The 24,378-nt window shown below is 56.4% G+C and overlaps 2 protein-coding genes across 2 annotated transcripts; one reads left to right on the top strand and one right to left on the bottom strand.

Annotated features, from left to right (window-relative positions):
- Window positions 1-11,169: 11,169 nt before the first annotated feature.
- On the bottom strand, window positions 11,170-12,672 carry MIND_00204500 (Glycoside hydrolase; the record flags this gene model as incomplete). The annotated part of the gene is made up of 3 exons (XM_037358944.1): window positions 11,170-11,358; window positions 11,407-12,397; window positions 12,445-12,672. 3 exons carry the CDS (start codon window positions 12,670-12,672, stop codon window positions 11,255-11,257), a joined length of 1,323 nt encoding a protein of 440 aa, XP_037224039.1. The 3' UTR covers window positions 11,170-11,254.
- A 10,553-nt stretch (window positions 12,673-23,225) lies between these two features.
- Window positions 23,226-24,117, top strand: MIND_00204400 (uncharacterized protein; the record flags this gene model as incomplete). Its single annotated transcript, XM_037358943.1, has 3 exons — window positions 23,226-23,593; window positions 23,641-23,763; window positions 23,814-24,117. The coding sequence occupies 3 exons, from the start codon at window positions 23,226-23,228 to the stop codon at window positions 24,115-24,117; spliced, it is 795 nt and encodes a 264-aa protein (XP_037224038.1).
- Window positions 24,118-24,378: the final 261 nt, after the last annotated feature.

The following is a 24,378-nucleotide window of genomic DNA, read 5'->3' as shown; positions in this document are numbered from 1 at the left end:
CCTGAGGTTTTTCAGGGCGAGCGTCCGGCTGTGCGCCAGTCCGCAGAGCAGCGGTGTCTCCGGAGACAGCGTGTGATCTTCCCGGAGCGTGTGGTCGCGCCGCCGCAAGTCATGAAGCGCAAAGTAGTGGCGGATGCACAGCTCGTTCAGCGCGCGGGACACGCCCGCGAAGGACAGCAGGTCCTGCGTGGGGAGAGTGGGGATGATGTTGTTGAGGATATGCCCGGCCGGCCGGCCGGACCATCCACGGTCACATGACCTCGGACTGACTCGCCTCCAACGCGGCTCAGTCAGCACTTAGCAAGACTTGTAGATAGTTACAGAACATTCTAGATACTCTTACTTGTAGTATATATACTAGGCTGAAAGCCCCCAATATCATCTCATTCTTGTTCTCTCCGGTTCATCTACTCTCAACAGGTTATGGGCCCCGCCCTAAACTGAACAGTCTCTCGATATCTGTCTTACCCCCGCGTATCAGTCTTATCGATCAGCCAGCACATCGCTACGTCATAATCCTCATTATCCAGCATGTCTGACGCTACCACCTCCTGTCAGGGGAACCTCCCTTTCGGCCCGGAGACGCGCCCGATTCCGGTCCGACTCCGGTTCCGACTCCGGTCCGGCCCTCCATCTCGCCCGCACAATCACCGATCCGTCAACGCCCTCCCGACGGTCGCCCTGGGACCTCGCCTGCGACGCCGCCCAAGCCTTCTGTGCCCGACAGCGGCAGCTACGGACAAGCAGTATATAGTCAGCTACCTAGCAGGCGGACCCTTAGAGTTTCTTCTCTTTGGATCCTCCCCTGCTAGGTCAGCTTCATTTGTATTCGCTTACCAATGTTCACGCTTTGGATCCTCCCCTGCTAGGACCTTGATCTCAGGCCTCCGGGGTTGCCCTTACAGCAGAAGAAACTCTCTACGGGATCAACCGGACAAGATTGCCAGGTTCGGCGCTGACTCAGGCTCGAGTACGAGTCCGTTCCGCCCTCGTCACCGCCCCTGCCACTTGTCCCCTCCTCCTCTACTCCTGTGGTCCCCGCACCCGTCATGCCGTCCGGAGTCACTCCTACCGCAGACGCCCGGCTGGACTCACTCGAGGCGAAAATTGATAGCCTAACTGAGGCCCTTGCTTTACTCACCAACCAGGCTTCCGCTGCCGCTGCCGCCGCTAATAATGCTGGCGGACCCCAAACACCTTCGCCGGAGACGTCGATTCCGACTCCGACTCCGGCCCAGGGCGACTCCGAAGCCCTTTTTGGCGACATCAACCTCGCCTCAAAATTGGTCTTGCGACCAAACCCCCCGTTCACCTTCAACGGCGACCGGAAACGCGGCCGCGCGTTCCTTTATGCGGTCCGCACCTATGCCCGCCTTGCCCCTGAGGCCTTCGTGGTCAACGGAGAGGCGAGCGAGGAAAAGGCCGTCCGCTATGCCATGTCGTTTATGGCAGAAGGACCCGCTCAGCAATGGGCGGAGCGCCACGGAAGCAAAGCCCCGTTTCCGTTTCCGTCCTGGGGCTCGTTCGTTTCCGAGTTTCGACTCCGGTTCGTCGAGGAGAACGAGCAAGATCACGCTCTCTCCAAGCTGGAGACTTCCGCCTATCACATGGGCACGAAGGATGTCTACCAGTACACCGACGACTTCGAGGACCTGATGGACCTCGCCGGATTCAAGACGCGCTGGTCAAGGTGACCAAGTTCCGCCACGGACTTGACCCCTTGATCAACAATGGAATCACGTCCTCGAACGACCCCCGGACCTCCGGGATTACCTTAGCTGGCGCACCCGGGCCTTCCGTCAATATGAGGCCCTGGTCCGGGCCAAGCTGATCAAGTCAGCCGCCCCCAAGACGCCTGGCGGTTTGATTCGGACTCCGTTTCCGGTCAACCGCATCCCGGCTCCGGCTCCCTTCCGCCCGGTGGTTCCGGGTGTACCACCCCGCGGCCCGCGCCCCCCGGCGCCTCCAGCTCCCGTCCCTATGGAGTTGGATCGCACCAGGGCTCGGGGTGCCCCTCGTCGCGCCTGCTTCAGGTGCGGCGACCCAAACCATCTCGCCCGGGATTGCCCCCTCCCCGCCGATGTCCGCTCGATGGACATCCTCGACGAGGTGATCCAACAACTCGGAGACGAGATGTTAGCGGAGTTGATCGCCCGCTACACGGACACAGCTGCCCTGCCGGAGACGGCAGCGGAGTCGATGGCCGGAGAGGATTTTGTCCCCCGCGACGAGTGACTGGTGTGCCCTCGTTCGCGTCTATAAATCGTTTTGCCTCTTTGTATGATGAATGCAGTTCCTTGCCCTACAATGAGCCCGAAACGAAAGACACACCCTCTCCTGCCCCCCGCCTCAACTCCGTCTCCGACTCCGCCCGCGACTCCGGTCATCGTCCTCCGCCGCCTCACTGCCTGGGAAAAGAAACTGCCCAAGCAGTACACCGTTGCCGCTGCCCCTGGGGCGAACTCCCTCCACCTCCCGTTAGAGCTCGAGTCCACCACCAGCGCACTGAAGCTCTCGCTCTCTGGGCTTGTCGACTGTGGTGCCACCTCCGACTTCATTGACACGAACTATGTTGCTCGGAATGGCATTCCGGTCCGCACTCTTGATCAGCCGATTCCGGTTTTCAATGTCGATGGCACCCCCAATGACGCTGGCTCCATCAAACAGATCGCGGACTTGGTCCTGCGCTACAAGGGCCATGCCGAACGAGTTCAGCTGGCCGTCACCCATCTTGGCAAGCAAGACCTCATCCTGGGGTATTCCTGGTTGCGGAAACATAACCCAGAGATCGATTGGGAAACCAAAGAGGTCAAGATGACACGGTGCCCCCCATTGCTCGACCTGCCGTGAGGAAGAGCGGGTCGAACGGACCGAGTTGCGGCGACTCCGGTCGCTTCAGAAGCGTCTCCGCTCCGGCCCGTTCCCCTCGGTTTGCACTATGGACCTCTCTGGCCCTGAGGACGGAGACGATTCCGACTCCGGTCTCAATTCCGACCTGCCTAATCTGACACCGGACTCCGACGACGACGATGACGATGGTCAGCTTGAAGATGGTGACCGCATCTTCTACACCTCGTTCCGCCCCTCGGAGGAGATACGCGCTGGCAGTACTGTCTCGCAACGCCTGGCCGAAGCCTTCGCCAGGAACTCCGCCCCTCCGCCCTCCGAGATCCCGGACTGGGCTAAGGAGTTCCAGGACGTCTTCAACAAGGAGTCCTTCGACACGCTACCGGAGCGGAGAGCCTGGGACCACGCCATTGAACTCGTCCCCGACGCTAAGCCCACCAACTGCAAGGTGTACCCCATCTCGCCCCTCGAGCAACGCGAGCTCGACGTTCATCGAGGAAGGGCTTTCGACGGGCCGGATTCGCCCCTCCAAGTCTCCGATGGCGTCTCCGGTCTTCTTCGTCAAGAAGAAGGACGGCGGACTCCGCCGTCCAGGACTACCGTGCTCTCAACGCGATGACTGTCAAAAACCGGTACCCCCTTCCGCTGATCAACGACCTCATCAACCGGCTCAAAGGCGCTCGTTACTTCACCAAACTCGACGTCCGTTGGGGCTTCAACAACGTCCGGATCAAGGAAGGTGACGAGTGGAAAGCGGCTTTCCGGACTAACCGAGGCCTGTTCGAGCCCTTGGTGATGTATTTCGGCCTGACGAACTCTCCCGACGTTCCAAACGATGATGAATGACATTTTCCAGGACCTCATCCTCTCCGGAGACGTCATGATCTACCTTGACGACATCTTGATCGCCCATTCCGACCTCCGGAAACACCGGCAGATCGTTCAGGAGGTCTTGCGGCGACTCCGAGAGCACAAGTTGTACCTCCGAGCGGAGAAGTGCGACTTTGAAAAATCGTCAATCGAGTACCTCGGAGTCATCATCTCCCACAACCACGTCGAAATGGACCCCGTCAAGGTCGCAGGCGTCTCCGCTTGGCCGACTCCGGAAAACAAGAAGGACATTCAGCAGTTCCTTGGGTTCGCTAACTTCTACCGCAGGTTCATTCGGGACTTCTCGACCCTTGCGCGCCCTCTCTTCGTGCTCACCAAGAAGGACCAGCAATGGACTTGGGGCGACGCGGAGGCCTCCGCGTTCCAAGCGATCAAGGACGCGGTCACCTCGGAACCGGTCCTGGCGATTCCGGACGACGCACGGCCTTTCCGACTCGAGGCGGACAGCTCTGATTATGCGACGGGGGCGGTTCTTTCACAATCCGCCCCGGACGGGAAGTGGCACCCTGTAGCATTCTATTCCAAAAGCTTAAATGATGTCCAGCGCAACTACGAAATCCACGACAAGGAGATGCTCGCGATCATCCGCGCACTCGAGGAGTATAGACACTTCCTCGAGGGCGCCGCGCACCCTGTCGAGATTTGGACTGACCATAAGAATTTGGAGTACTTCAGGAAGACGCAGCACCTCAACCGGAGACAGGCCCGGTGGTCTCTGTACCTCTCCCGGTTCGACTTCACGCTGCACCACAAGCCTGGCCGCGATATGGGTCGGCCTGACGCCCTCTCCCGGAGACCCGACCACGGAGTCGATTCCGACAACTCCGACGTCGTCCTTCTGCGGCCTGAACTCTTCCACGTCCGCGCACTCGAGGGCGTTTCCGTTTCCGGTCCCGGCTCTGAACTCCTCCGCGACATCCGTGATGCCCTCTCCGGTGAGCCTGACCTGGAGGAGCCCGTCGCACTAGCGGCCCGGCAACTTCTTAAGGTTCAAGGTCAAGCTCGAGGCCCCCGCTCCTCACGTTCTGACGAATGGGCCGTCTCCGGCGGTCTTCTCCATTTCCGAGGAAAGATCGTCGTACCAAAGGACAAGGACCTCCGGAGACGCATCATCGAGCTCTGCCATGACACCCGAGTCGCCGGACACGCAGGTCGTTTCAAGACCCTGGAGTTGGTCTCCCGGAACTACTGGTGGCCTCAGATGTCTCGCCATATCGGCCGGTATGTTGCGACCTGTGACTTGTGCTGTCGCACCAAGGCACTCCGGAGACTGCCCCACGGAGAACTGCACCCCACGGAAACGCCCCGAACGCTGGCATACCGTCTCCGTCGACTTCATCGTAGAGCTTCCCGAAGCCCATGGGTACGACGCATCATGGTCGTCGTTGACACCCTCGGAAAGCGCCCCACTTCTCGGAGTGTCATACGACGGTCGATGCAGTAGGGGCAGCCCGCCTCTACTACCGGAATGTCTGGCGGCACCATGGGACTCCGGAGAAGTACGTCTCCGACCGCGGCTCGCAGTTCATCGCGGACTTCACCCGAGAACTTTGGCGTCTAATCGGCATCAAGCCCGCCACGTCCCACCGCGTACCACCCGCAGACAGACGGTCAGACAGAGCGCGTCAACCAGGAGCTGGAGCAGTACTTGCGGATCTTCACCAACTACCAGCAGGACGACTGGGATGAGCTGATTCCGGCCGCGGAGTTCGCCTACAACAACCACCCGTTCACTCCTCCACGCAGCAGGTCCCCTTCATGACGGACACGGGACGGCTCCCGCATGGGCTTCGAACCCGGAGTCCGTTCCGCCATGGAGTCAGTGAACGAGTTCCGCGACCGGATCGCCACTGGTGTTGCTGAAGCCAAGGCCGCTCACTAAGGCCAAAGAGGAGTACAAGCGCTACTACGACCGGAGACGGACTCCGTCTCCGGAGTTTAAGGTTGGCAACCGTGTTTGGCTGGATGCCTCTGACATCAGGACGACTCGCCCCTCGGAAAAGTTCTCCCATCGCCGCCTTGGACCGTTCAAGATAGTCGCGGAGATCAGCAAAGGTGCCTACAAGCTCGACCTCCCTCCGCTACTCGAAGCTCCACCCGGTCTTCCCCGTCGTCAAGCTCGAGCTCGCCCAGGACGACCCCTTCGACGGACGCCCCGGCTACGACCAACCCCCTCCGGACCTCGAGGACGGAGTCCCGGAGTGGGAAGTAGAGGAAATCTTGGACGCAAGGGTGAGGTATAAACGGCTGAATTACCGTCAGATGGAAAGGCTACGACGCCGTCACGACCACCAGTGGGTCCGCTTCGACCGCGTCTTCGCCCCGGAGAAAATCGCGGAGTTCTATCGTAAGTACCCTGGCAAGCCACGACACATCGCCTCCGCGACCTTCGACTCGATTCCGTTCCGGTCTATGCGTCGGGGACGCCGCATTCAAAGGGGGGTGATGTCAGGGGAACCTCCCTTTCGGCCCGGAGACGCGCCCGATTCCGGTCCGACTCCGGTTCCGACTCCGGTCCGGCCCTCCATCTCGCCCGCACAATCACCGATCCGTCAACGCCCTCCCGACGGTCGCCCTGGGACCTCGCCTGCGACGCCGCCCAAGCCTTCTGTGCCCGACAGCGGCAGCTACGGACAAGCAGTATATAGTCAGCTACCTAGCAGGCGGACCCTTAGAGTTTCTTCTCTTTGGATCCTCCCCTGCTAGGTCAGCTTCATTTGTATTCGCTTACCAATGTTCACGCTTTGGATCCTCCCCTGCTAGGACCTTGATCTCAGGCCTCCGGGGTTGCCCTTACACCTCCGCTTATCGCATTCAGCACCTTGCCGGGTCCACCGACTATCCCACATGGGCTGTCAAGCTCACCGACATCTTGACAGATCTTCAGCTCGATGACTATCCAAAGGGTCGCATTCTCAAGCCTGGCGCCGCAGCGCCTGTCGTCGTCGTTTCGCCTCCAGCAGGCACCGGCACAGCCTCCGCCCAGCAAACTGCTGCAGCCGCGCCCGCGGCACCTGCTTCCACCAGCACACAGACTGTCGCTGAGTGGGAACGCAAGGACCGCCAGGCCCTGTCAGCCATCCGACTTCGCGTATCAGACGGCCCGGCTCGTCTACATCACCAACTGCACCACCTCCAAGGATGCGTGGGACACATTGGAGAAGATGTACCGACCGCGCGGCGCATTCCTGCTGTCGTTCTCCTGCGCCGGAAGCTCTTGCATCTCCAGTGCCCAGAAGGCAGCGACATCGAAGAGCACATCCGGAAGCTCACTGCACTCCGGACACAAATCCAAGCCCTCGGCTCTAAATTTGAAGAAGACGAGTTCTCCACGGCCCTCCTCACATCCCTCCCGGAGTCCTGGAACTCATTCATCCAGACTGTCGACACCTCTTCCTTCACCGACTCTGCCCCGATCATCGCGCGCATCCTCGAGCAGGATCGCCAAAAAACACGCCAAGCCCAACTCAGATGCTGTCGCGCTACCCGCCAAACCCTTCAAGCCCAACAAGTCCCGCGCGGACACCGTTTGCTATGGGTGTGGCCGACGCGACACATGGTTGGCGATTGTCGGGACACGAAGAAGGGCAAGAAGTTCACGGAGGAGCAGAAGCGCCAGAATTACCAGCGGTCCCTGGGAAACGGCAACGGCCAGTCGGGCCGTGCTCACGTCACGGAGGTGACATCATCTCCTGACGAAACGGCTAACTATGCCTTCACTGCCGCCCCGTCTCTTACCACCGGCCTGGATGTATGGCTCGCTGATAGCGGCACCACTAAACACATAGCTCGTAATAAATCTATCTTTTCCTCGTATACGGAGACCCCCGGCCAGTTTGTCACCGGCTTCGGCGCAATGCCAAGCCCCGGTATCGGCAACGCCGAGATCGCTTCCCACGTAGGCAACAACGCCTACTCGCTCACACTCAAGAACACACTGCACGTCCCCGACGCGCCGTACAACCTCATCTCTATCGGTTGTCTCACGGCTGGCGGATGCTCTGTCGAATTCTTGGGCGACACCATGAAGGTCTTCGCACCGGGCTCCAAACGCGAAATCATGCGCGGCACGCGCACCGGTAACCTATACAAGGTCCGCATCACGCGATCATCACGGACGCCGGCGCCACCCGCATCACCTCCCTCTATCGCACTCCCATCCGTCTCTCCTCCGTCTCACTCCTGGGACAAATGGCACCGTATCTTCGGCCACATGCAACATAAGTCAGTCAAGTTGCTCTATGACAAAGACATGGTCACCGGTATGAAGGTTGACGCGTCCAGCACGCCGACTTCCCACTGCGACATCTGCGTCAAGGCCAAGTCTCACGTCATGCCATTCCCTGCGAAATCTGACACAAAATATACGGAGATTGGCGAGATGACGTTTACCGACGTCTGGGGCCCATCCCAAATCACTGGGATCGACGGCTCCCGCTATTATGTTTCATTCACGGACGCTGCAACACGCCGCACTCTTGTTTACTTCATGAAATTGAAGTCAGAAGTCAAAGACAAGATGCGCGACTATGACCAGTATGTCCAAACTCAGACCGGCAAACGCGTCAAATGTTTCCGCTGCGATAATGGGGGAGAATACGTCAATCAGGACGTCAAAAACTTCCTCGCCGAGCGTGGCATTCGTCTCCAGCTCACGGCTCCTTATTCCCCATCTCAGAACGGCGTCGCCGAGCGCCTCAATCGGACGCTAATCGAGCATGCCCGTGCCATGCTAGCTGCGCACAATCTCCCACTCTTCCTGTGGCCCGAGGCAGTCGCGTACGCTGCTTACCTGAAGAACCGGTCGCCAACTGCCGCTCTCGCCGAATTCATCACGCCGGACGAGGCTTTCTGGAAGCGCAAGCGTCTCCGCTCTCCAGGAGTTCGGCACACCTTGTGAAGTCCTCAAACAAGGTGCCGCTGTCTCCGGCAAGCTCCCTGTCAAGACACGGCCATTCGTCTTCACCGGCCTGTCCGACGAGTCAACGGCCTGGCGCTACTACAACCCCGAAACTCGTTCTATTCAAACTACTCGCAACATCAGCTTTGCTCCGGACACTTCAACAGCTCCACTAACCTCCTCCACCATCACCAAGCCTGCGTCAATGCCGCTCGAGGGGGAGAATGAGCCTGTCGCGCAGCCATCGCCGCCGGCCCCGGTCGATCAGCCCGCCGATCCGAGCATCGCCACCCCCACACCCGTCATTCCCATGTCTCGGCAACCGCTTCCCCGGTCCGCAAAGACCACGCTGGACTACCGGCTGCTGAACAACCCGGACGCCCGCTCGCCCAAGAAGCCTGACGCGTGGAAGCATCGCGTCGCTTCCCATGATGCGCCGAACGTCGCGCTCGCCGCTCGTGTCGATCCCCTTGCGGATCCACTCACTGTTGCTGAGGCACAAGCGCGCGCCGACTGGCCGGAATGGCAGCAGGCCATGGAGGAGGAGATAAACCAGCTGCGCACGCTGGGCACCTATACCATGCAGGATCTCCCTGCTGGCCGCTCCGCCGTCGCATGCAAGTGGGTTTTCCGCGTCAAACGCGATGACGCCGGCAATATCATTCGCTACAAGGCAAGGCTCGTCGCCAAGGGCTTTTCACAAGTCCCTGGCATAGATTTCGACGAGACCTTCGCGCCGGTCGTCCGGATCGAAACCATCCGGCTCCTACTCGCCCTCGCGGCACGCTACAATCTCCAAGTCCACGTTGTCGACGTTGTTGGTGCTTACCTCAACGGCCAACTGGACGAAGAGATCTACATGCAACAACCCCCGCTCTTCGAAGATGGAACGGCACGCGTCTGCCGCCTCCTCCGCACGCTCTATGGGCTTAAACAGTCCGGACGCGTGTGGAACATTCAACTCAACGCGTCATTCATCAAACTTGGCTACACGCAGCTCATCTCCGACCAATGCGTCTACATCCGCCGCGACGGCAACGACATCGCCATCATAGCCGTCCACGTTGACGACATGACGATTCTCGCATCGTCAGACGCGCTCATGGCCCGTGTCGAAGCCGAACTCGATGCTGAGTTCACCATCAAGAAGCTGGGGGAGATCCGCCAACTTCTTGGCATGGAAATCACGCGCACCGCCGACTCCATCCGCCTCACGCAAACCCAGTACATCACGCGCATCCTGGAGAAATACCAGATGCACAACGCCAACACCGTTGCCACTCCGATTGACCCCAGCGTCAAGCTCACCAAGCTCTCTGACGACAAATCTTACCCCGACGTCAAACGCGTCTACCAGAACATGATCGGCTCGTTGCTATACGCGGCCATCACCACCCGACCCGACATCTCCTTTGCCGTCCAGTCGCTCAGCCAGTTCAACACTAACCCTGGCCCCGAGCACCTTACGGCCGCCAAGCGTGTCTTCCGCTACCTCAAGGGTACACTCAACCTCGGAATTGAGTACAAGTCGGACCATCCGGTCACCGCGCTTGAACTATTTTCTGATGCTGATTGGGGCAGTGACACTGACACCCGCAGGTCTATCACCGGCTACGTCTCCACGTTCGCTGGGGGAGCTGTAACCTGGAACTCCAGGAAGCAGGCCACCGTCGCTCTCTCGAGCATGGAGGCCGAGTACATGGCTCTCGCGAGCGCAACTCGCGAAGCTCTCTGGCTCCGCACCCTCTTCTCGGGCTCGACACATCCCTTCCCACGCACATCTCTGTCGACAACCAGGGCACCATTCTCTTCGCCGAGAACTCCGGTTTCCACGCCCGCTCCAAACACATCGACATCCGTTTCCACTTCATCCGAGAGACTATCGCCTCTAACAAGGTCTCAGTTTCCCACGTGCCAACGGACGAGAACACCGCGGACATTTTCACGAAGGGCTTACCTCGAATCAAGCACGAACATTTCCTCCTGCTCCTCGGGATGTATCGCGCTTGAGGGGGAGTGTTGAGGATATGCCCGGCCGGCCGGCCGGACCATCCACGGTCACATGACCTCGGACTGACTCGCCTCCAACGCGGCTCAGTCAGCACTTAGCAAGACTTGTAGATAGTTACAGAACATTCTAGATACTCTTACTTGTAGTATATATACTGGGCTGAAAGCCCCCAATATCATCTCATTCTTGTTCTCTCCGGTTCATCTACTCTCAACAGATGTCCTCCCAGAGCTCGACGGGAAGGATTTCGAGCAGCGGCCGTGCCGGAGACATACGTGAGGGAGGGAAGGGCGTTCATGGCATGTCGTTCTCGTTATATAGCAGCGGCGGCTCTCACGAGACCAGAACAGCTCGACGGCGGCAATAGCGCCGGCCGTCAAGTTTCAACTGTCCCAGTCGAGAAGCAATCGTCAATACTTAATGCCATTCAAGTTGATCGCATATGCCATACCCGAGCGATCCCTGCCGCCGTGCCGGTGGTGGGCAGCATGCGTCGATATCATCTAAGCGGACCCTTTCTATTTTTCCTGCTGCGTACAACAAATATATATAGCAATATCTCCCCGTCGATCCGTAATCCCAGAATAAGTATACTTATCCGCCGCTCAGGCGCCTTTGGTGACGATGGCGGGGTGCGCGGTCGCGGCGTTAGCGACAGCGACGGTGTGCAGCGCGCCGTTGCACGTGGCCGTGCGCGTCCAGGCCCCGGCTGCAAAGGTTTAAGGATCAGCCTCAGCAAAACGAATGAGGGAATCACTCACATGCGCCTCCCGGAGTCTCGTTATAGTTCCACTGGTTGGCGGTCCAGATCGCGCCGCTGTACGACACGACTGCGCCGGCGGTATAAGCTGTAGTCGACGACCATGCCGCCGCGCTCGAGCATGATCCTCCGCCGCCACCGCCAGTTGTCGTCGTTGTTGTGGTCGTCTTCGATGTAGTAGTGCCCCCTCCTCCTCCCCCCCGCCGCCTCCTCCGCCTCCGACGGGGAAGGACTGCGAGCGCACGGTGGTGATCCAGCCGCTGTCCGCGTTGGGATACTGCCACGTCATCGCGCCCGCGCTCCAGCCCTGGTTCTTCGCCTGCGCCAAGCACGCCGCGAGCGTGCCGGGGTCCATGTACCCGTTCGTCGCGTCCGCCGTCGTGCCGGGCTTCCCGATCACGATCTTGTTCAGCGGCACGCCGTTCGCCGCGATCTGGAACACGGACGACTGTGGCCACTGGCTCGAGGAGGAGGTCAGCAGGCCGGAGCACGTGGTGTACTCCGACGAGCCCTGGTTGTAGAACTGCACGTTGTACCAGTCGATGAGGCTGCCGACCTGCTGGTGCACGCCGAGGTAGCCGTTGCCCGGCCAGATGTTGGGCGTGAACCACGGCGCGACGGGCGCGTGCGTGATGATGTACTGCCCCTGCGGCAGCTGCGCCCTCAGCGCCCGTGTGAACGTCGACAGCCACGCGACCGCCGTGCCGGACGTCTCCAGCGCGCCAAAGTCCTCGTAGTCGACGTCGACGCCGTCGAGCCCCGTGCTCTTGACAAAGTTCGCGATGTAGTTCGCCGCGGCGGTCGGGTCGTCGCCCGCGCTCGTCGGGTTCGGGCCGGCGCCGTACGCGGACACGATCAGGCTGATCCCCGCCGCGGCGTATTGCGACTTGATGCTCGCGCGCGTCGCCGCGTCGAACTGGCCCCACAGCGCCGCGTTGTCCTGCAGGCTCCCCGAGTAGATGAACGCGAGCGCGAACACGTTGAAGCCCTGTGTGCCCATAAACTTAAGTAGTTAAGTAGTAGGAAGACACGCACGTTGAGCTGGGCGGGGGACGGCAGGCTGTTGTACGACACGTACTTGTCAAAGTACGCGACCCAGCGCGTGGCCGGGACCGCGCGCGAGGACAGCAGCAGGTCGCGTGCGAGCGGGCTGAGGCCGTCGGCCCGAGCGCCGAGCGTCGCGTTCAGGCCCAGCGGGACGGCGCCGACTAAGGCCACGAGCGCGGAGAGCAGGGACACGAGCGCGCCAGCAAAGCGGACCATGGTTCGTCGCTTGTGCTTTCTGAGGGGCTGAGAGGCTCGCCCTGCCCCCCCTTCTGCGCTGCCTTAAATCCCCCCGGGGTGCTCCCGATAAGGCAGGCGTCAGTGGATGGCTTCCATCCACGCGAACCTGCACAACCCCGAGTGCGCCGTGAATTGTTCAGCTGCCGGGGGGCTATCAGCGTGCCCACGGGGGGGGCTCGAGCGCGTGGCGGCGCAGGCCGGATGCGGTCCTGCCTGCGTGGTCGCGCGTCTTCTGCGTGATGGGGGCCAACCGCGTTATCTGCCCGCTGATTGCGGCCCGTCCGCCTGACCAGCGCGCAGGTGCTGTTCGCTTGTTCGTTGGGGGACAGACGCCATGATCGTCGTCAATGACGTCGCTGTCGCTGTCGATCCGTACACCCCTTGCAATGGCGCAATTGCGAGTGTGTCCGTTGGAGCTGCGGTCTCGCGTTGGCCAGCGGCGCGGAGAAACAACGCTGAGTCTACGAGCCGCCGGCCCTGCGTCCACTCGTCGCCGCTTCGATTTCGATTCCAAGTTCGCGAAGCAGACTACCGGAACTAGTCCAAAGCGAGAAGCCTCCGTCGTCAAGGCGCACCCGGCACCGCGCCCGAAAATAGACTATCAGGGAGAAGCAGTTGCGGTCGTGTGGCCGGGGATTTGATCGATATTCGCCGGCAGGCTCTGCAGCGTGCACTGTGCATATGGACGCAGTGTCGCCGATATCGATGCATACCACCTATAGTGCACCCTAATACCCTCTAGTTAGAGGGATAGAGTGGGGTACTCTCTCCCTCTAACTAGAGGGGGTTGAGCCAGTAGCGGGCACCCCCGCTAAATATGGCTACCAAGGCCGGTCTTGGTAGCGGGGAAAGAGCCCCGGAGGCTGCCATCACCCTCCCGGCTGCCTCCCCGCCCCCGCCAGTGTGCGCGCTGCCCGCCCGCCGCCCCCAGGGCCTCGGCGTCGTCGTCACGATCGTGACTTATGTCACCGATCGTTGATTGACGTCGCCGATCGCCGCCCGCTGTCGTCGGCCGCGGAGCTTCTTGCCCGCCGCTGTCAGGCACCCCGCCGCCGCTGTCAAATAGTCCGCCGACGTCGTGCTCAACGTTGCCCTCGACGGTGAGCTCAGTTCTCCATCATTTTCGATCAAATAAATTGATTTCTAATCAAACTTGATGATCGCAACACCATGGCGGTGTCATCGCTGTCATCAGCTGATCCCGCCCTCCCCCCGACGCCCGCCCGACGCGCCCCGACGCGCCCCCCGACGCCTCCCGCCCCAAAAATGAAAAAGCTGCGGAATGTCACGAAAGCCATCCCAGTACAAACCGCTTATTAATAGCTGTGTTCGTTTAAGAGATATTAATAAAAGTCGTTAACTCAATTAAAAGTCGTTAACTCAGTCCATCATGATCCGCCGATCCCGCCCTCCCCCGACGCGCCCCCCGACGCCTCCCGCCCCAAAGTGAAAAAGTTGCGGAATGTCACGAAAACCATCCCAGGACAAACCGCTTATTAATAGCTTCATTCGTTTAAGAGATATTGATAAAAGTCGTTAACTCAATTATAAAGTCGTTAACTCAACCCGTCCGCCCGTGACCTTGGTTGCTCAGTGCTGAACCCGGCCCGCCCCCCACCCCATCAGGTGCCCAATGTGTCCCAACCCTAGCATCAGAAAGTTGCTTAGTGCAAGCTGCTACTTCGAGTGTTCTATCTGTTCCGATATTTAATACGAATTGTTAACTCAATTCCCTGAAGAATCAGTTTACTTCAAGCTGTACCACAGAGAATATAGATCCTTCTAAAAGTACCACTGGCTCAATGGATATATGTAGTTGTTGTGGAATATAAGTCGTTAACTCAATCGTTCGGAGAAGTTAGTCATCCCTCCCCAGGCTCAGCAACACATGTGGAGCTATAGAAGGTCATCCATGTACTATTTTTCCCTTTGACCTATGATTTAGTGCAGAACAGTCAATAAAACTCATTAACTCAATCCCGTTTACCATGCACTTGCCCACACAGCTCCAAGTGCAACAGATCAGATATTTGTCCACAACGTAGACTTTTCTTCTTTCTACTCAAACAATAAATATTGGTCAAAAAAATTCGTTGTTAACTCAATTATTACATCAGAGATTTTCAAGAGATTTACTTGTCCTTTCCTCGTAACCAGGCCGTATTCTTTGAAATGACAGCCACCGCAAGCTTCTTGGACTCCCGAACAGGCAATGAACGAAGAAGGGGCTCATCCGGCTCAGGATTGACCTTCCGTTTCTTCTTCGGTGGTCCAATCTCCTTCCCCCCATCCAAGTTGGCAATGTCCACCGCTCCATCTTGCCCACCCACTTGGAACACTCCCATCATCGATTCTTGAGGCAACACTTGGCTTGGCCCAGCACCATGGGACTCAGGAATGACCACTGAGGTTGAATTGTTGACTGGGGTTTGAGCATTGGCCGCTGTTGCATCCAGCTGGGGAGTGTGGGCCGCTTTGCCGGTGGCAACTCATCTAGTTGCTCAAGTGGGTCAGGCGGCAGGGAGCTGAGCTGGTCGTCCAAGACATCCAGTTCGTCGTTGAGCAGTTCGTCGTTGAGTTCGTCATCGGTTTCATGGTCGACTTGCTTGTCAGATTCGCGGGCTACGGCAACTTGAAGCGGTTTGCTGATGGAGAAGTCGGAGGACTGGAAGAAATCGGCAAAGATGGCTCCGCTTCGTGTCTGTATGATGATGGTGAAATATGTGAGATGTATCAGTGCCACACGCACCTTTCTGGTAGGCGTCCAAAGCATCTCAACGTCTAGGACAGGGTTCAGTATGGAGATGGGAGAGGAAGCGATGGGAGGAGAAACGAATGAGGATAGCGAGAGGTCAGAGCCCAGTTTGAGCTCGATGACCATGGGAGTAACGCCCCCAGTACGATGCCAGAGCCCAGTTTGAGCTCAATGGCAAGCATATTGGAGGCGGATGGGAATGGGGAAGGGTAGCGGAGATGGTCATAACTCACCTGTGCAAGACCGTGGTGAAGAACGACCCTGAAGGATGCCATCAAAAATCAACTGCACATGATTTGCACGTGATCAGGTCGACGCGTCAACAGTCTACCACCCGCCACCATCACCCGCCACCATGCCGCCCAAACGCAAACGCAACAGTACCTCTTCTTCGTCGCGCAAAATCCGTGTCTCGCTGGGCTCCGCCACTCCTGGTGGTGTCACGCGCGTATCGTCCCTCACCTCGGCAAAAGCAAGCAACCTGCAGCGGGCTCAAGAGGCTGCCGAACGAACTCGTCTTGCAGGTGTGTAGTATCTACCGACAGCTACACTGGCTAATCTGAAACAAGGTCTTAGTCGCTCACAACGACTCCGTGAACAGGCTCAGTATGACATTCCGGAGCCTGTTGCCATGGATCTAGACAACGACGAATACGAGCAGGGTGTTCTGTCTGGTGCGACACGCATAGAAATCGGTGCTGGCGGCGAGGAGAGTATGGGCGCTCTAGGAGATGAGATGAGGGAGATGTACTCGCTGTTGGCAGAGACTTACAAGTGCGTCCTTCTTTTGTTTTTTACCCTCACTCATTGGACTTGGGAGTAGTCGTCCCCATGGCAGACGAAGGCAGCGAGTACAACGTCATCGCTCGCAGAGAATCATCGACCATTTCGCCCGACAAATGGAGGCCATTGCCGATGCCGAAGAAGGGTACGGTCTTTTTGCTGGGACCTATGGCCTCGATGCACCTTATCAACTGCCGCCCGACGCTGTGGTCGAAAACGAGGTTTATCTTCACGTTGTTGATGTCTTCAGTGAGTTCCTTTTCTTTGACCATCTTCGCTGAGTTAACAACTTTAAAGAATCATCAAAAGTGCCTATCCAATATATTGCTGGCGACCAGTATATTGCCTCGGCACTCGTACGGCAGGGCATATATCCCGCCTCTCCCATTTTCCCCGCTGTCGGGTTTACCACAAGGCTCCTTTCCCTCTTCCACTCCACCCATCTTCGGTGCCCAAAGCTTGGGAAGCAAGCTTTCATTCGGTCTACTTGCGATCTCCATGGAATTGCCCCCCATCCCTACCTGGTCAAGCAGTTCACTGTGGCCTACGACGTATTCCTCCGCACGAAAGAAGTCATACGGCTCCGAGTTGCTGCTGAATTGAAGCGCGACGGGCCAAATTGGCGGGTCAAGAATGCCTGCCCCTGTTGCCTATATCGGGTGGAGGGGGAGCCAGAGCTGGCGGCGCCGGGGATGTTTGTTACGATGGATGGCAATAATGCCCTCAAACGGTTTGACCGGGAGGGAACGTCTGACCAACGAAGATGGAACTCAAGCTCCAGGTCGATCTCGAGAATCGCCTGACGACCGCAAGCCTCCTCGAGACTACTACATCCCCCGCGACATCGTCGATCGCTATGGCAAAGATCATCTATCCGAACTCATGAAGGGCTTTGTTCCGGACCCAGATTTCGATGAAGAGGGTGATGGATGTGGTGATAGCTGGCAAAACATGAAGGAGGATGTCGTGAACAAGGCCTGGGGCCTCTATGAGGAAACAGGCATATTCGTGGCCCTGTGCCGCCACAGCTTCGGAATTTTTGTGTCCGACATGGTTCGGAGTGGAGAGCTGTGAGTGGTTCAATGTCCCATATTAATTGTCGTTAACTCAATCTTCAGTGCGAAATATGGACTGGCTATTACTGCGGAGCTGCTGAAGATTGTAGGAAGACTCCTTGCGGGATACGACATTGGCTGCAAGTTCTTGAAATGGGTCAATACACATCCTCTCGTTGCACCTCTGGCAAGGCAGCACGGCTTTTCCACGGTCGTTGGCGCATTTCATGGATACGGGCACAATCGTCGGTGTCAAACTCGTCGGCTGCCATTGTACACAACTGGGGCTGGACTGGAGCCATTTGAAGAGGCCGAGTCCTACTTTTCCAAATCCAACGCACTGGCTGGGGTTACCCGATACATGTCTCGATTCCATCGGCAACAAGAAATTGTCGAGTACATGGCCCACGCAGATGTGTTTGACGCATATGCCAACCTCTGTAAGTCACTTCCTTCAATCTGGAGCATCTACTTACAATTATGGACGTAGCTTCGACGCTAGTTAGCAAATACAAGCATGCGCTGGAAATTCTGGATGGCGCCTCGGCACTGGAAGACGCTATGAAGGTGCTTGGTGTGGCGAGCCGAGATGTGTTTCAGGAGTGGTTAGAGGATGAGGAGGAACACCTGAAGAAGCTCTCTAAAGAGCCTGAGGAGGAGACAATGCAGATGGAATACTACCAAAAGCTCGTCAATCTACAAGACGCAGAGTACGTGTTTATTGGATTTATGTCGTTAACTCAACTTTCTGCAGAGATCGGTTCAAGAAGGTTCTCGGGATGGACTTTCTTATCATACCTCCGGAGACCAGCGTCGATTACGCGGCTGCAGTCAGACGAACCAACGAAATCGAAAGGGAACGATGGCACGCAACGGAACATCGAGACAAATGTTTAGAGGTTGTGGAGGATCTGGAGCGGAGGCTGGAAATCAACACCCGATGGGAGCCTGGAACGAACGAGTGGGTTCAAGCTGCCGAGTTGGTCAAGAATCGACGGTACCAGCGAGCATTGGACCATATACAAGGCCTGGTAATAGCCCGACTGCTGGAGCTGGGTCGTATCAACTTAGCAGGAACTGGTATTTCGTTTCTTGTTTTTGCTCTATGGTAACTGACTACGGGCGGTAGGCTATAAGCTTCGGAAGCATATCGCAAAAGCCCTGCAAGCTCGTTCGAGGGCAGTTCAGAATCGCGTTGATCAAATACAATCAGGCAGCAGCAGCGGTAGATCGGCCCATACTGAGTTCAGACGAGGTCATGAACTACGCATTGCTGGCCGACTTCGACCTCTTACGGCTTGGCCGGGAAGACATACGGGATGCTCCATGGGCGCAGCCTGGCGCTCGGGAGGCGATGGACCTCTATTACAAGCTGCTTCGTGCTGAAGAAGAACGTCTACGTCTAGACCTCGAGATCCTCCGGCTGGTGACATATATTCACGAGGAGGAGAGGTTTCTTGTGTTCCATGAAGGACGATTGAAGGCGGAGGGAAGATATGCCCGCGCAATGCAAGTTCAACAATATCGAATGCTGCAGGGAAGGTTTTCAGGCCTGCATATACTTCGGCTTCAGAAGCTTACCAAGTTGAGAGGCTTCACCGGCTCTATACTCCCTGGCCGTGGGGTCTGTGAGGAAAGAAGAGTGCCGGAGGATGTGAATTGGGAGGTGGGGCTGGAGGTGTTAGGCATTCCTGCAGAGATGGAGCGGAATAAAGAGGGAGAGGGAGATGGAGAAGTGGTTGGAGGGGAGGATGATGGAGATGAAACTGATGAGGAGGAGGTTGAGGGTCTAGGTGAGGCGTTGGACCGAATTTTACATATAACGGAGGATAGCTGAGTTAACGACTTTTAATTGAGTTAACGACTTTTATTAATATCTCTTAAACGAACACAGCTATTAATAAGCGGTTTGTACTGGGATGGCTTTCGTGACATTCCGCAGCTTTTTCATTTTTGGGGCGGGAGGCGTCGGGGGGCGCGTCGGGGCGCGTCGGGCGGGCGTCGGGGGAGGGCGGGATCAGCTGATGACAGCGATGACACCGCCATGGTGTTGCGATCATCAAGTTTGATTAGAAATCAATTTATTTGATCGAAAATGATGGAGAACTGAGCTCACCGTCAAGGGCAACGTTGAGCACGACGTCGGCGGACTATTTGACAGCGGCGGCGGGGTGCCTGACAGCGGCGGGCAAGAAGCTCCGCGGCCGACGACAGCGGGCGGCGATCGGCGACGTCAATCAACGATCGGTGACATAAGTCACGATCGTGACGACGACGCCGAGGCCCTGGGGGCGGCGGGCGGGCAGCGCGCACACTGGCGGGGGCGGGGAGGCAGCCGGGAGGGTGATGGCAGCCTCCGGGGCTCTTTCCCCGCTACCAAGACCGGCCTTGGTAGCCATATTTAGCGGGGGTGCCCGCTACTGGCTCAACCCCCTCTAGTTAGAGGGAGAGAGTACCCCACTCTATCCCTCTAACTAGAGGGTATTAGGGTGCACTATAGGTGATGCATACACCGGTGGCGCCGGCCGGGACAACGAGTCCTGAGCCTGACAAAGCCAAAGACGAAGACAGAGACCCGGGTGTGCTTCGCCTGCCAGTGCCAGTGCACGCCCCGGCGTACGCCCGCCCGGTGTATCTGCGGACGACGGGGTGAAGAAGGAAGTGAATATTCAAACGAAGAAACAGACCGTCGTCACATTTGGGTGACGTTTGATGGGGAGGTAGCCAAGCGACGGCAAACAAGCCAAGAGACGAGACGATCGAATCGAGATCGCGATCGTGCGCGAGTGCGACGGTGAGGAGGCAGCGACAGCGCGGAGGCAAACAACCGAGGCCGCGGCAAAAGAGAGGGAAGGGAACGGAAACAAGAACGCGGAGGCAAACAAGAGATAACGGGGGAGGGGAGGGTATGTATGAGAGAGAGGAATGCAAAGAGCAACCGGCCATAGGCCGGGAAGAAAAATCGGGGGCGGGGCGGGCGAGAAGGAGGAAGGAGAGGAACGTACCCCGAAAGCAAAAGACCACCACTATAGCTAGTGGCCGGTGTGGCCGGTGGCTGATACACTGGCAGTGGCGGCATGGTCGTGGGTCGGTCGGTTCGTTCGAGTTCGAGTTCGAGTTCGAGAGAGATAGTGCGAGAGAGATATAATATTCGTGGAGTGATCTGGAGTGAGATATGGTGCTGGGTGGGTGGGTGTGTGGGTAACGATGGGAGGTGAGAAACTCAGAGAAAGAAACGCGTGTTGCTTAGTCGGACACGGGAGGGACACGGGTGATCGAGCAGCGACACGGGTGATCGAGCAGCGGAGAGCGAGACGAGCGTGTAGTGAAACAAGAGTACTGGATCTACATAACGTATAATGTCAGTAAAGCGTGTTTGCTCGGCTGCCGGATACAAAATGTCTTTTGACGTTCGTTTCCCAGACTCAGACTGTCTTTCACGGTGAATTATGTGAGTGAAAAGACATTTCTTGCCAGCCAAAATTCGCCGAGCGAACGAGACACATGGAAAAAAAGACCTTTTTGATATATGGGGACCAACAGCCGTCCAGTCCATCCCAGCATGCAGCATCGCTTGTGCCTCGCGTGCCTCGCGCGTGTCTTGTTGTGCTGGATAATGGCCAGCCGTGGTTGGCGATGTTTTTTGTGTGACTTGATTCACTTGAACGCGTCGCGTCGCGTCCTGTCGCGTCCTTCGCGTTTGTTTATGATCGTCAACAACCCCAAAACGGATTGCTTATTTAAGCCCGTGACCGACCTCTCTTTCCAACCTTGCGCGACGTTTTCCAACCTTGCGCGAACGTCCTCTCCAGCCCTGCTGCCCTCAGCAGAGCAATGCTTGGTGGAGAGGATGCTCTATCAAACCCCACTCCACTCCCTCCGTCACCGCCAGCCCCGCCTCTTACAACCCTTGCCTCTGACAAATTCTAGCCTGGCTCGGCTCTCATGATTCACGGGCGGGCGGGGCGGGCATTACAGGCTGCGCTCTATCCGGCATTGTGGATACTCTATGGCTAAAGGTATGTCTCTTTTTTCCCTTTGGTCCCCTGCCAGCTGTTCACGCTCAGACAGCACTTGCCCATCGATATTCTTGCTCGACAGCCATCGACGACCATCCACGCATGACCCACTGCCGCTCCCATCACTGGTACAGCGCAAACACCAGCGCAAACACCCTCGCCTCGGAAAGGCACTGCGCTGCGCCATAATTGGCCGTGAGGAATGGGGTGGATAGCCTCACATTCGGCGCGGCGCGTGGTCATTTTTGCCTTTCGCTACTTCTCTGTGGTGAGTCCTCTCCCTCTTTCCTTTTGTCCCTTCTATCTCCCTTCTATGCATGCCGCAAGGAGATTCGCCCTTGGATCCTGCGTGGCATGTCCCCTTCATTTTTCATTTTTTCTCTTCTTCTTCTTCTTCTTTCTATGCTAACCTTCTTGAAATCTGTTGCAAGCAAGAGCTTTGGGCACGCGTGGAGCGGTTTATCACCGCTGCTGTTACTCTCATTTTTGTATTCGATGGGCCCCATCGGCCTAGAATGAAGCACGGTCATCGAATCTGCAAAAGTGGACATCGCCTTTCTGCGGACTTCAAGAAGATTATTGAGGCCTTTGGCTGCGTTTGGTTCATCGTATGTTTTGTTTTCATTCTTCAGCACCGTTGCTTAACAGTCATAGGCCCCCGGAGAGGCTGAAGCAACACTTGCGACTATGTCTGCAATCGGGATACCGGCGCCAATTGACATGGTCCAATCAGACGACTCCGACTGCTTCGCTTTTGGGGCAACCTCAGTGTTGCGTATGTATGTTGTCATTTTATGTCTGTTTGTCTATCTTAACGTCCTCACTTAGCCGCTCAGAGGACAAGAAACATCTAAGCGGCTCGATTTATTCTGCAGCAGACATCAAACAGATACTTGGCCTAACTCGTAACGACTTTGTTCTAATTGCCATACTTGTTGGCGGTGATTATCATGTATGTTAGCTTCACTCTTTAACTTCTTCGTCTCACACTTCTCCCTAGGATGGAGTTCCGCACTGTGGAATCAAGACTGCAATCGCTCTAGCCCAAGCTGGTTTTGGAGCCAAACTAGGCCTTGCTGTTGATGGAAAGTCAAGAAGCGACGCGTATCGCTCGCTTTCCCTCTGGCGGGCGGAGCTTCAAGAAGAGCTACGTACAAATACCTCTGGAACATTGTCAAGTCGTAAATTGGCTCTCTTGCGGAGTCTCTTCCCGAATCATTTCCCGATCTCGACATTATCCTTCTTTACCTCCAGCCTGCCGTTTCAGAGCATATACCTGGCCTAGTCATTCAGCGTTGCCTACCTAGACTTGACCTGTTGGCTATCCTTGCCGAACAGCTCTTCAACTGGGGCCACACCAACGGTATCCTCAAGCGGATCTCAACGCATATCCTCCCTGGCTTGGTTATATCAATGGTTATTCTTTCGGCTCAAGCAGCTGATGGTGGCCAGATAACCTCGGCATCCATAATTAAGCATGTCGAGCGAGAACGTGCTCAACGCGGCACCGACTCCATGCGTGAGCTTCGTGTTTCTGTCCGTATTGATGCTGGCAACATCAGAGATCCGCTGCGTTGCTTAACGAGGGGTTCAACTGCAGATGTAGAGCGCTGGCTGGAAAATAACCTTAAGAAACTTCGAGTGTGGCTTCCGATGTCGATGTTGGAGGTGGTCGACCGGTCAATGGTCTTGGATTTCATCTGCCAACCCACTGTCGGTCAGCCGACAACTCAAGGTATGACTTGCGTCCACCTCATGTTCTTTTCTTTTATTAAATTCATTCAGTCTCAACACGTTATACTGCAATCTCTACAATCTATGAAGGTCGGGAGGAAATTTTTATAATGAGTGATTCCGAGGGCGAGTTGTAGGCTATCGATAGACAGACTCCTGATTCACCGCTTCTTGTACTCTCCTCTCATGTTTGACCTACAATCGCCAGAATACTCTGGGATATATGATGCTATTGCAAAGCCATCCACTCAACATGATAATCCTAACGAAGCTGAAGAAAACTGTATAGAGCGAGAGGAGCAAGAGATCGAGGATGATTTGGATGGTGAACAGGAGGCATTTGGCTTTCCCATCATTGAAGATGAATACGCAAGGCTTTATGAAGAAGAGGCTTCAGATGAAGAAGAGGAAACTGACTCTGAAGAAGACAATGCTGATGGAGCTAGAACAACAACAACAAGTGCTGTCAATAACATCGACTTGAACGGTATGAAAAAAGTAATTGCTCAGGCATCAAAGGGTGTTATTGAGGCTACTGATGCATCTTACCGAAGGTAAATAATCTAGATTATCTCTATAAAGAAATACTGATTATTGTCAGATTGATCACTCAGTGCGAAAAATTTATGCATGACAAAGGTTTCATTCCAAAAGACAATTTTTTTTTCTCGCCTACACCAGTGGCCGACTCGGCAGCATTCATTGTTGCATGGATTATGAGCGAGTAAGCCAGACTTCCTTCTTTGGCTCTGAAATACTTACCACTAATTTTAGATGTGACAATATCAACCTTGACGGGACAGCCAAATCTTCGAATCAAGTCTCCTCTTCCTATAGTCATGCTCAAAAGATGCGAGCTGCAGCAACATATGGCTTTGGTCGTATTGCTGATCTAGGCTCACGTCCCTGGGAACAGATCGATAGCTTTGATGCTTCGGGAACAAGAACCTGGTGCTGGGTTGGAAACCCCTCTGTATCTGAGGCTGTCTCTCGATATATGATCACCCTTCGGAAAAAAAAGGTTCGTGCTGGAGAGGTTGCTACTAGTGCTCGTGCAATTACACCCGTGCGTCTTTAAAAATAAAAATAAAATGATCTGATCATATCATCAGGAAATGCTTTATAAGCTTTATCACTTCAATAATAAACCCGAGCTTTCACAAATCAAACCCATCACTCGAAAAAAATCGAAATATCAGTGACATCAACAACTGGTGTGGTGGACGCACACGGGCAATGCTGCATACTATTTATGTGCTTGCGTTCCTCTGTCTACTCCGCTTTGATGAGGCACTCAAAATCCAGCATCATGATATCAGACGTCTTGATGAGCATAGCT

The sequence above is a fragment of the Mycena indigotica genome (assembly GCF_014461135.1).
Source record: "Mycena indigotica strain 171206Taipei chromosome Unknown Mind.scaff0002, whole genome shotgun sequence".
NCBI classification, from domain to species: Eukaryota; Fungi; Basidiomycota; class Agaricomycetes; order Agaricales; family Mycenaceae; genus Mycena; species Mycena indigotica.
This window is presented reverse-complemented; position numbering and strand designations above follow the sequence as displayed.